At 35.8% G+C, this 12,296-nt stretch overlaps 1 protein-coding gene across 1 annotated transcript; it reads right to left on the bottom strand.

Annotated features, from left to right (window-relative positions):
* Positions 1-2,050: 2,050 nt before the first annotated feature.
* Positions 2,051-10,850, bottom strand: vsnl1b (visinin-like 1b). The gene is made up of 4 exons (XM_063008078.1): positions 10,608-10,850; positions 6,109-6,273; positions 3,200-3,415; positions 2,051-2,377 (listed from the first exon to the last, which is right to left on the bottom strand). Exons 2-4 carry the CDS (start codon positions 6,268-6,270, stop codon positions 2,180-2,182), a joined length of 576 nt encoding a protein of 191 aa, XP_062864148.1. The 5' UTR covers positions 6,271-6,273; positions 10,608-10,850; the 3' UTR covers positions 2,051-2,179.
* Between the last annotated feature and the right edge of the window lie 1,446 nt (positions 10,851-12,296).

Genomic DNA, 12,296 nt, shown 5'->3' with positions numbered 1-12,296 from the left:
CTGTAAATATAAAAAGATACAAAAAGTACAGTAATATGTAAATTATTTATTCATAATGTGTGTCTGTTTTTATGGCTTGTTCTTAAAGACCATTGTATGGGTTAATCCCTACTTGTTTGCAAAATAAGTAAAATAATGTTTAATGAAAAAGAAACATCAGTGTGCTTTTGTTAAAAGCAGATTTCATTTTGCAGTCATATATTTTTATACGAAATCAAGTACACTTTGTATGTTCTGAAAACAGCCCATAGACAGTTTATTGATTGGAATCACAATGTTGGCAGCGCAACCATTACATAAGTGAATTGAAGACATGCCACAAATAAAACACAAACAACGTATTACACAATTAAATCATTTTTAAATTTGGTATTTCATTCTATGTTAGATACAAATATTTACATGGCAGAGATATACAGCTTTAACTTTAGATTCTTACAAACACTAATATATAGCCCTTCTTTTCTATAAGGAGGGCTTAGGGACAAAACTGTGCAGCATTCTAAGCCTTATAGCGCATGCACTGGCTTAATGCTTCCAATTTTGTTGAAAGCAAAGCAAAAACAAGATAAATTATACAATATTGGTGAGAAATGTAACTTTTAAAAAGAAGAAAGCTTCAGGGATTTTTAAACTAGACATGGAAACCCTTTTGCTTAATATAGAGTGAACCATTCAATTAGTATTCTGTGAATGACCATTAGGAATATATATATATTTTACCAACAACAATGTATAATAATAATAATAATAATAAAAAAACACACATAATAACTGTAAAACTGTACTGTAAACTGTATTTTATATGAAAATAACTGATGGAAAGTTTGTGGTACTAATGATTGGACATCACTAAAATTCAGGATGCTGCTGAATTAGGAATTACTGCCTTATAGAACCTTCTTCTAAAAGTAAGGTATGAGTAACAATGTTTTAAGTGGCTAAACAAAATTGTGGCACAAATATCTTTTAATTTCTATTTAAAATATGCATTAAATTACTATATAAAATGGTTATTTAAATGTCATACGTAGAAAGATTTTAAAAACAGTTCAATAGAAACTTACCACATTTAGTCTAATTTCTTATGCTAAACCTATTTGTAGTGGATTGCATCTAGCTCACAGGATGGAGGGGCAGTAGAAAATCTCTCATGAAGAAGAACAGACATGTGATCAACCCAAAAATTTCACCCAGATCTACAAGCATTCGTGCATGCAAACTGATGTATAAATAAATAAAAGGAAATGTAAGGTAACTTGAAAAGGCAGTTTTGTCATTTATGTAACAAGAGTAATACACTAAAATATAAATTATTTGGTATGGCCAGTTAGTACCATATTTACTAGCAACTCATTGTATATATGTATTAAAATATATACGGAGTTGTCTGTTTATGTTTAAGTACAAAACTTAGAACTGCTAAAGGTAAATAAAAGCTAAACTGGTCCAAGACAAGATGCAACGCATATCATTGCCCTTACAGATAGCTTATACAAATACACAGTTGGTTTTTGGGAAACACATGCATCCAAAGAAGTATTTTTAATGGGCTGATGAATCACGCATGTAAAACTCACTTTTCATTAATATCATTACTGCTCGTTTATAAGGCCTCCTTATATTATTTCTCAAGGTTGCCAAAAAGATAGAGATTAGACTTTACACATAATACATGCATGCAAATAACTTACGTTTATAATCAAGTACAAGCACATTTGGGAGGCTAATTTAACCCCTGTCCCCTCCTTGCTTTTAGGATTAAAGCTGAACATACTGTTTTAATAGAACTTGATACATTTAGTGTGATATTTTGTTTGTAATACCCAAACCAACATAGAGGACATACAGCAGCTATTGTGGTAAATATGGTTTGTAAGCAGTATAGCTAGACATGAGATGCCTACTGTGGATCACTTCACTGACTAACAATGAATGTGAGAGTGAAAATAATGTGACTCGTATATTTTGCACACCTTACATTGTTGCAGTTTCAAAATTAAATGTATATTAACTTTTAGCATTTGACATTCTCATGCATACTAGTTTTTTCGACAGCAAGAAGCAAGTTCATCTGAAAAGTCCAAATATATAATTGTTTTATAATCTTGTGGAAATGGCTGAACATGAATCAAATGTTACAACATATTCAGTCTGGAGCATGCTGGCATGCATACCCTTACTTCTGCATGTCGCACTGCAAAAGCAGTACAATAGACGGGTCGCTCTTTGCTGCTTCTTTAAACTCATCTAGGCTGATTTGGTCGTCGTTGTTCTTATCCATCTTGCTAAAGATTCGATCCACCCTCTGCTCTGGTGTCAGCCCATCCTCGTTCATCTTCATCATGATCACAGTGCCAACCATTTTGTAAATAGCCTTTTAAAGCAGAGAAACACACGTTGGATTATTTTATCTTTTTGTATGTTTTATTTTACTCAGCACACCCGGTATATAACTTTTATTTATAGTTTGTAGTTTAAAAAATGCATGTATATCTAGTACAGAATAACAGAAGAGTGGCTTAAAATTCAGTTTATTTTTTTCATAATTTGTGTTGGTGACAGAAGTTGGGTGTGCTAAATGCAAAAATATGGGTGTGTAACAAACTAGCTTCTACAATATTCATAAATACTGTCTGGCTTCAAGTATGGACATGAAAATGCATTAAGGATGTTTAAATTACACTGAATCTCGCTATAATCAGCCATGGAGATAAAAATAATCATAACTATTACACACAAATATTAATACATAATGATTGTTATTAATAATGCCTGTGTGATGTTAGCCCCTTACACTGCTGAATATTTTGTCAGTAATAGCACATATCAAATATAGTTTGTATGAACAAACCCCATTTCCAGAAAAGTTGGGTCATTTTGTAAGATTCAATAAAAACTTTTTTTTTCAAAGATACTTTGCCAATTCAGGGAAATTCTAAATTAACTTTATTGTACATTATTTTATTAACAATTTACTGCAGGCTTTATTTGATATTTATTTATTTCTAATGGGATTTTGTTTTTTTAATAAACACCATTATATGATATAATGTAAACAGAATGCATTTTGTCTTGCTGTGAAGACAGGAACTGTGTTATTACATTTAACTTGAGAATACCTATAGAAACTCTACAGAGACATCATGTAGTATGCCAGTTAAAACTAGGGTTTACCAAGTGTAGTAAAACCACATACCTCTATAATTTCCAGCATTTCCACTCGTGTGATTTTGCCATCTCCATCTAGGTCATACATGTTAAATGCCCAGTTTAGCTTCTGTTCAAAACTTCCTCGTGATGTAATGGACAGGGCACAAATAAACTCTCTGAAGTCAATAGTGCCATCTCCGTTTTTATCAAAGGTTCTGAAGGCATGCTGGGCAAACTTGGATGCATCACCATACGGAAAGAACTGCAAAAAAACAGTTAAGACAAATTTAAACCTGTCAAGTTACATTTATTTCGAGTCAGTAAAGTGATCATTTTTAAATAAAGTAAAAGTATAGTAGAAAAATGATTGTAATATGTTTAAAGCACAAATGTTTGGCGTGTATAGAAATATTTATGAACAAAATGTAAACAAAGCATGTTCCCATTTATATTGTACTTTAAAGCTCACTTAATAAATTTACATTATAAATATAAGGTGACAACACTGACCAAATATTAAGAATAAAAAAATGAGGCAATGATTATTAAAATAGCTATATGACTGAAAGGTTTATATCAACTGTTTATATCCAAGAATCATCATACATTATATAAGAAGACTCATTTATGTTGGCAAAAAAAAGGCTGCACAGTTCTAAATATACAAAAGCAATAATTGTAATACTTTTCATGAGCACTGTAGCTAACTAAGTGGGTATGTTATTTGTGGCACAGTGGCTTATTACGCTAGCTCACCACCACTGAGATCTAAGTTTGAAGCTCTATACATCTATACAGACATAATTGGCTATGTGTTTGACCAAAGCGCTGCGATGAACTAATGCATTATCCAGGGTATTCCTGCCAGGTGCCCAGCATTTTGCTATAAAACTGGACCTGCCACCACCTAAATTTAATGAGACTAACTACTAAAAATCATACAGGAAAGGTCCCATAAAGTCATGTTTATTATCTATGTAACTGACTTGACCTGAGCCATTTCCCAAAAACTGCTACAACTGTTGCAATTAACTGTTGTTTTAAGGTCTTCTCAAGACTTGTATTCGAAGGCTTTTCAAGAATTTATTCTTACTTTCTGGCACTGTGTAGACTCTAGAGCAGGCCAGATTTTCTTTCTGAGCCTGTTTTTGTTGTCACTGTTGCCTCTGTCTTATATATATATTGGGTCCAGACTAGGGATGCAATTTTTTTAACCAATAACTGAATGATACCAGATAACTGACAAGCTCATAATGTACCAAGATAAAAAGCACATTACAAAGTTTCAGATCAACAAGCTTATTATTGTTGGATATTGATTGCTACATTATCAAATTATAGTATTGATAAATAGAGTGTAATGCCGTGGACATGCTAAGAATTAAACAAATGCAGCAGAATTGTTTGTTTGTGTGTACCCACAACCCAAACTCTGTACACAATATGTAACATTATGCATTAATTTGCAATTTAAATGTGGACTAATCTCCTTAATGACTGACCTATTTTTAGTAATCCTTTTAAGACAAAAACTGCAATCTATATTCAATTTTTTATGCAAAAGCCTCAGCATATAACTTTTTGTTTTTATCATGGCCCATGTCCACTATTAAACCCTTGCAGCTCATTCAAAATGCAGCTGCCCGTCTGGTTTTTAACCAGCCCAAACACTGCCACATCACCTCACTGCTGCGTTCTCTTCACTGGCTTCCTGTAGCTGCACGCATTCAGTTTAAAACACTGACGCTCGCCTACAAAGCCAAAAATGGACCAGCCCCAAGCTACCTTCGTGGCCTAATCAAACCCTGCTCTGTACCACGCAACCTCCGAGCCACCAGTCTCGCTCGACTTGAGCCTCCATCCAGGACTAAAGGAAGACAAGCATCAAGGCTCTTCTCTGTTCTAGCGGTGGAATGAACTTCCTCTGTCTGTCCGAACATCTGAGTCTCTTGCTGTCTTTAAAAAATGATTAAAAACCCACCTTTTTATGAAGCACTTAAGCTGACTTGTACTTATTTACTAACATCTTGTTCCATCCTTTTCCATTTCCAAAAAAAAAAAAACTTTGGTTCTAACAGGTTTTAGCAGATTTGTGTTCTTCAACTGTTGTTTACCTAAACTTGAGAAATTAAATGTTAACTTTGGAAGCACTTCTGTAAGTCGCTCTGGATAAGAGCGTCTACTAAGTGCTGAAAATGTAAATGTAAATCATGACCCCATATGTTCATATACAATAATCAATTTAAAGAGCCTACTTGTTTGTAACAAATACATACTTTTTCACATACATAATACTTTGCACAGGCATGAAGCAGCAACATGTACCCAGCCATTTGGTAAGTGAAGTGCAAAACACTTATTTAAAAGCCACAATAATGTTGTGACTGATGTTCATGAAAAGCTCTGTTACTTAATTCTATAGAAGAGTGGGGGTAAATTGTGTGACATGAACTGATGATGATACACAATAATTAAGGCCCTGAAGCATGTTGTTTAGTGGGAGAGCTGTTATTTCTTCCTCCTTTAACCTCTGTTTATTTCTTAGTTACTGCATTTTAATCAAAATGTATACCAACATTGAATTGAATGCACGACTGGCCAAGGATAATAAGGATTTACTGCAAATATGCTGCATTGAGGCAAGTGAGAACAGTGTGTAGACAAAGTGCATTCCTGAATAAACTAGGCTTGTTCTAGTAAGAAAGTGATTCCTCTTTTGGAAAATTACATACATTTATTTAGCGTTGTACTGAGTCTCATGTTGTATTTCAACACTGGTTAGGGTAACATATAATTATTTTTGGCCAAGTGGTTTAGCCTTTTATCTTGGGGGTAATTGAAATTGACGTAAAGACTGTTACATTAACATTTTTGTTTAACTATAGTATAGACTAGCTGCTGGTCATAAGGCATTAAAAATACTTACTAAAACACTGTAACATCAAACCCACTCACCTTGACATACAGTTGCTGAAACTCATCCAGATTTAGTTTGCCACTGGGACAATCTTTAAGAAAACCCTTATACCATTGCTTGAGCTCATGTTCATTGAACTCTGTGTTTTTCACCAAGTCCTCCATTACCTCAGGGGTCAGCTTGCTGTTCTGTTTCCCCATGATCTGAACACAAAACAGAAATACATTTACTTACGTGAGTACTAGCTGTTTATAGATTTTGGATGACCAAACAACAAAAATTGGCCTTTTTAAACACTACCCAAAATTATTTAGGTTTGTTTTTGGCTGGTGTCTGGAAACCTGCTATAAATGGAACAAATAACATATTTTGTTCAAATTAAATTAATTATTAAACATATTATTGGCACCAACATATTGATGGAACACAAAGGAATTACGTCTTTCAGTTTGGTCTACCACAAAACAATTAGCCTCCTGTTGTGTTATAATATGGTTGCATGGGCCTACTGACCAATTGCTTACTGCACAATTAATAAAACATTAGCTAATATTTAATTTATGTCCCAGGTGAGTGAACATGTGTGGTGGGCTTGCCCTCCACTGACTATGTCCTTATGAAGGGTATATTTCTATATGATGCCCAGGTGGTGCCAGACCCACTTGACCATGTTCAGGATACAACTTTAAGAGAAAATGTTTTTCTTAGTTTTTTAGTGTTTTAACACTTTCATTGTCAGAAAAAAATAGCTAAGTTCTTGCCTAAATTCATATTATGCCTTGTGGTTGTGTATTGGCGCTTGGGAGGTGCAGTAGTGTAATGTGCCAACCCACAACCATGAAGCTCCAAGCTTATGTCTTTGCACTGGTCAGGGCAGTGGTCAGGAACTGACAGGCCATTTCTCTTTCATACATAAAATATTCAACCCCTCGCCTTAATAGATTAATAAAATTTAGTGAAAATGGTTATATTTAAAATGTACTGATACAAGCAATTCGAATACCAAAAGTTAACACATTGAGTTTAAATAAAAACCATCTTGTTGTCTTGACAAATGTCTATGTGCACTATTATTAAACTCTCAGCTTCAGTACTTGGTGGAACATTCTTCTGCCTTAAAGCTTCTGACACCTCTCTTGTGGAATCTTCATCCATTCTTCTCGTGCAAAAGCTTTCAGCTCAGTGAGGTTTGATGACTTTTGAGCTGCAACTGCTTTCTTTATATCGCACCAAAGAATTTCTGTGGAATTTAAATCTGAAGACTGAAAAAGCCACTCCAGAATATTGCAGGGCTGATTTCTTTTGGTTGACTTAGAATTGTTTGTCTTACTGGAAAGTCCAATTATCACCAAGCATTAATTTTACCACAGACTGCAAAACATTCTTACTCGTAATGCCTTGATATTTCTACGATGGGATAGTATTCGTCTGGTCATAAGCTATGTCCTTCTTGCAACCAACCGCTAATCCATATGGCCAAACAGAGCTGCAGGCTTATCCGAATTCCTCCTGTCATATTTCAGTTGACCCTACTGTGCTTCTTGGTAAAGACTGGCATGTGTCGAGAAGTAAAGAAGTCCCAGCCCTCATTAGGTCATCCTGTAAGTCTTTTGCAGTAACATGGGGATTTTTCTTTGTTGTCCCAATATGATTGCCAAGGCCTCTGGAATGTTGGGCTTTCTCCCATGGCCAAAATATTTGGGATTTCCAAAACCCATTCCCAGTGGTGTCTCTAGGAACACAAAGCAGGTTGGGTCCTCGGATTCATGACCATTCCCATAATCATGGCAGAAATCAAGATTCAGCAGACCAGCCATTGTTTCTGTGAGCCCGTGTCCACTCTAGCATCAGAATCCTGTTTTTGGCTACAGAGAGCTGAACTGGATTTGGTCTTTAGCCGTAGTAGCCCATCTGCCTCAGGGACCAACTTACTGAGTGTTCTTTTTAAAAAAGTGTATTTTTATAATGGTACATGAATTTAGACCTTTACCTAAAATAAAAAACAAAATATTAAGATTGTTATTGTTCACACATGACATTATTTTTCACTGAATGCTTTTTCCTGGTAAAAGTTACAGTGGGTTCAATGCCACAATAAAAACACCTGGCACAGGGCTCCAATCCATCAGAGGCCACTACACACTTGCCCAATCACCCAGACACACCAAAGGACAATTTCAGTGACTTCAGATCAGTCATAATAAAGAAGTGGAAAATATGATGCCACATTGCTAGATCAGGCCATATCTCTAAACTTAGTTAATAAACTTAAGAAAAAATTGATCTCAGACAGCAATTAAAGCTATTTTCATAAACCATTAATATCCATGGTGTCACACCAAAAGGGTATTTACATAAAAAAGTATTTACTAAAAGAATTTGCAAAATGACATTTGAAGGAGGAAATTAGAGTACCCACAGAACACTCACAAAGACATGAAAAGAACATGCCAAATTGCTCACAAACAGTGACAAATGACCAGATCAAATCTCAGGTCCTCAAAATGCATGTTGCTACTGCACCAACCCTATTAGTTTTTTAAAAAAACACGGTGGTGGTAATGCTGTTCTATAGAGATGTGTTTGAACTTGCAGGGACTGACAAGTCTGGTTTGGACTGATTGAAAAATTAATTGTTCATAGTACGTAGCAGTTCTGGATAAAAACTTGCTCCCCTTGAACAAAAACCTTAAAATGGAAAAATGTTTATCAACAAGACAATGACATGCTTCCAAAGCCACACTGGAGTGGGGAACTACTATGTTTCAGATCCCACAGTAATCAGGATTAATGATGTCTGTTCTCCTCAGGTCCTTCTAGTTTTTATTTAATAAAACTCCAGTGGTCTTCTTCCTTTTATAACTGTGCCAGTAAGTGGATTTATTACTCTAAATTGTCACTACATTATGTGGTGCATTAATGTAGATTGATGCCCTGTTCAGTGTGTATTCCTGTCCTGTGCAGTGTTTCCAGTTAAAGTCCGGACCCACCTTTATCGAGATACTAAATTATTATGTTGTCCTTTAAATGATCATGATTATTCCAATTTTATTGTATTTCTTATTGTTATTTATTTATTCACTTTTACAAACCATTATGGTCTAGGTTGTGGTGTGACTTGATGCCACTCCTAAACACACCAGTCCATCACAGTGCATTACATTAACACAGTTCAATTACTCACACATCGAGACAATTAGGATTGAGAGCCATAAAGAAAATGCCAAACTCTAGGGAAGAATGGTGAGAATCTAACTCAGATCCCAATTAAGGATCCATGTTTCTGTGTTGCACTAACCCAAACAGTAGTAGCAGTAGCAGTGATGGTAGTAGTATTTTTTGCTTTTTGTTGTAATAGCCCAGTGTTCAACATACTTGCATGACAAATTGTTGGCCTTTTTTTGCATTACAATGAATCTTTGTTATTTTACACTCTGCATTGCATTTTTCGTAAGATATAATACTTTACGTCCTATACACATATGCACCTAAGCTGTAAAATGGGCCTCATATTTTTCTGTTAGTACTTTTTAGTGCTGTTCTGTTGTAGGAGAGCCTACACGCAACATTATGTAACAAGTGGAGCTGTAGCCTTGTGCACGCACTGGAATAAACAGAAAATCTTTAATAATAAAAAGATGACTAATTATAAATGTGCAGAAAATGGTAGATTAATTAGGCTGTGCCCTTAACTAAAGCTCCAGATCGTTATGTAAGAGAGCTGAGAGCTCCTTCAAGCTCCAGTCGCTCACTGAATGACCTTGAGAAGGGAAACCATTAAGAGATCTAGCAGTAGAACAGTGCTGCATTCAATCACACAGCAAACACAAATATACGTACAGATTTGGCTAATTAACCTAAGGAATGAAAATGTGGTGTGATGATGCTTTAAAATACTCGAATTCACATATAATATCCAAATTCGGTTTTCATGATGTCATTTAGCCTATTTAACGCCAGAATTTAGTATATGCAAACTGACACACTATCTGTAATTATATTTGTGATTCCTTTTTAACATGTTTGATTTAGGAGCTTTGTAACACATCATGCGAAAGGAAAAGACGCAGTGGCGGTTGCCCATGTATGACGGTTCTCTGGATGCAGCATCATGAAAAATCCTCGTTCAAGACCCCCATACCACTAGCGTTTAATTAAAAATGAATAAAAAGCTTAAACAAGGCTGTTTACAAGACATAAACACTACTGCAACCAGTTCTACCTGAGGCTATTTGTACCCTGTGTGATGCCAGTGAAACCCTGCACCATGTCTGTGTTTATCAGCTGTACCCAGCGACATCTCCAATCCATAGTTAAAATGTATGAATACTTTAGTCTAATTCATTTTTAAAAATAATTTACACTCCCTTGTTTATTCACTAACCAATTCATTTATTCACCGATTTATTTTCTGCGCTCGCAAAGACGGGATGCAGCCCAAACCTAAACGATCACCAAAACAATAAAACCACACATCCCACACAAACGAGCAGCAATCAGATTTCCATCCCACTTTATACACACTACAGCATCTTACCTTCCAGTAAATATGGATATAGCTTAACAGGAGTGAGTTGGTGTTGCTCAACAGAACGGCCGGGATCGAGCCTCGACGCTGTGCGTGACTGCGCACCCAGATTCCTCAGATCCGGCTTCTTTAAGTGAACCTTTCTCAGTGAGATGTGTGAATGCGCTGTGTGAATGCGGTTTATTCGGATCCTGTGCACACAGTCTATGCTGGGCTACGCGACGCCACGCACACGCCACGCACCGAGCATCACGCAATAACACCTACTGATATTGATGGTGATGGTGCTGATGCTGCTGCTTCAGCCTTTATGCTTCAGTGTGCAATCCGAGTTTGCGCAAACTCTACTGTTCCTGTTCTCAGGGCAGCATGCAAACGTTTCAACAACTCTTTTTTTTACCATGCAATGCTGAGGTATGTTCTGTAGAGTTCTGAACCTGAACCTGAACCTGTTCTGTATGTTCTGAACCTACTGCTTCATATCATCACTGGCATGTGACCGAATTCTCTGTTATAAAACATAACGCGTTTGGTCTGATTCAGCATCTTTCTCAAACGAGGCGACTGTTTAATGGAATGATGGGTTGAGGTCGGGTTCTGTTTGTGATTACAGATTACGTCAACATACATGCTATGCATTAGAAATTAGTTTTGTTGGGCTTGGGTAAGTGGTTGTGTGTTTCAGTCACACAACAGGTATGTCTCAGGGCTTTAAAGGCAAAATACACCCACCAACCACCGTATAAAGTCACTCGTCATTTAAACACTTAGTCCAATTTAGTCCAAAACACAATAGTCCAAACACAATAATCCAATTTGCATACATTTTGTAATACTGCCCTGGGTTCAGTATGAACTAAACCAGTGTTTCACTCAAGCACCAATGAGTTTGGGTGGGGACCCAGTAGGCTGGGATATTTTACTTATCTAGCTACTGTGGGTACTTCTTTTTTGGACTGTGTCTATTGGAATTGGTTCTGTTCTGTCAAAACAGACTTAGTGTGTTTAGACACTGATGACAAAATGGCCTAGCTCGTTATCAGTGAAGCAGTACTTCCCTAAAGTGTTTAGAGGGGTTGATATCAGGACACTGTGCAGGCCAGTGGAGGTTTTCCACACCAAACTTCTCAAGGCATATCTTCATGGACCTTATTTAGGGTCCAAAACTGTTGCCACAAAGCTTAAAAACAATTTTAACTGATTTTATGTTCATACTTTTTTACTGTTAACAATTTTTGTGTCTGCTGTTACTATATGGTAATTTTCTGTACTTACATTTAGTCTTTATATTTTATCAGTGAGTTTCATCCGGGTACATATTATTTTTAAGAATTATGTTTTATTCTTACCAATTTGACTTGTAACTCATGCCATGAAAAAAAAACACTAGAAGATTTGGCTTTATATGGTAAATTATTACTGCTGAGTTACTGGTGTCCACAGACTAGCACTGAATTACACTTAGGTTACAGTAAAAGAGGCAGAAACCATTGTTTTCAAAAGTAATTGAGGTACTAAATGAACGTTACTGAAAGTTAATTTGCTGATACTGTTTAAACATTGTAATGAATTAAAATGTTATCTAACTCAACTTTGCATTTTAATGCATATGTTATAAAAACCTGACAGGAGATGGTAATGATAATGTCTTTGATTTTTAAAAGAGGAAACCAGATACCTACTCTGGCATCAAATAGG

The sequence above is a fragment of the Trichomycterus rosablanca genome, chromosome 13 (genome assembly GCF_030014385.1).
Source record: "Trichomycterus rosablanca isolate fTriRos1 chromosome 13, fTriRos1.hap1, whole genome shotgun sequence".
Lineage (NCBI taxonomy): Eukaryota > Metazoa > Chordata > Actinopteri > Siluriformes > Trichomycteridae > Trichomycterus > Trichomycterus rosablanca.
This window is presented reverse-complemented; position numbering and strand designations above follow the sequence as displayed.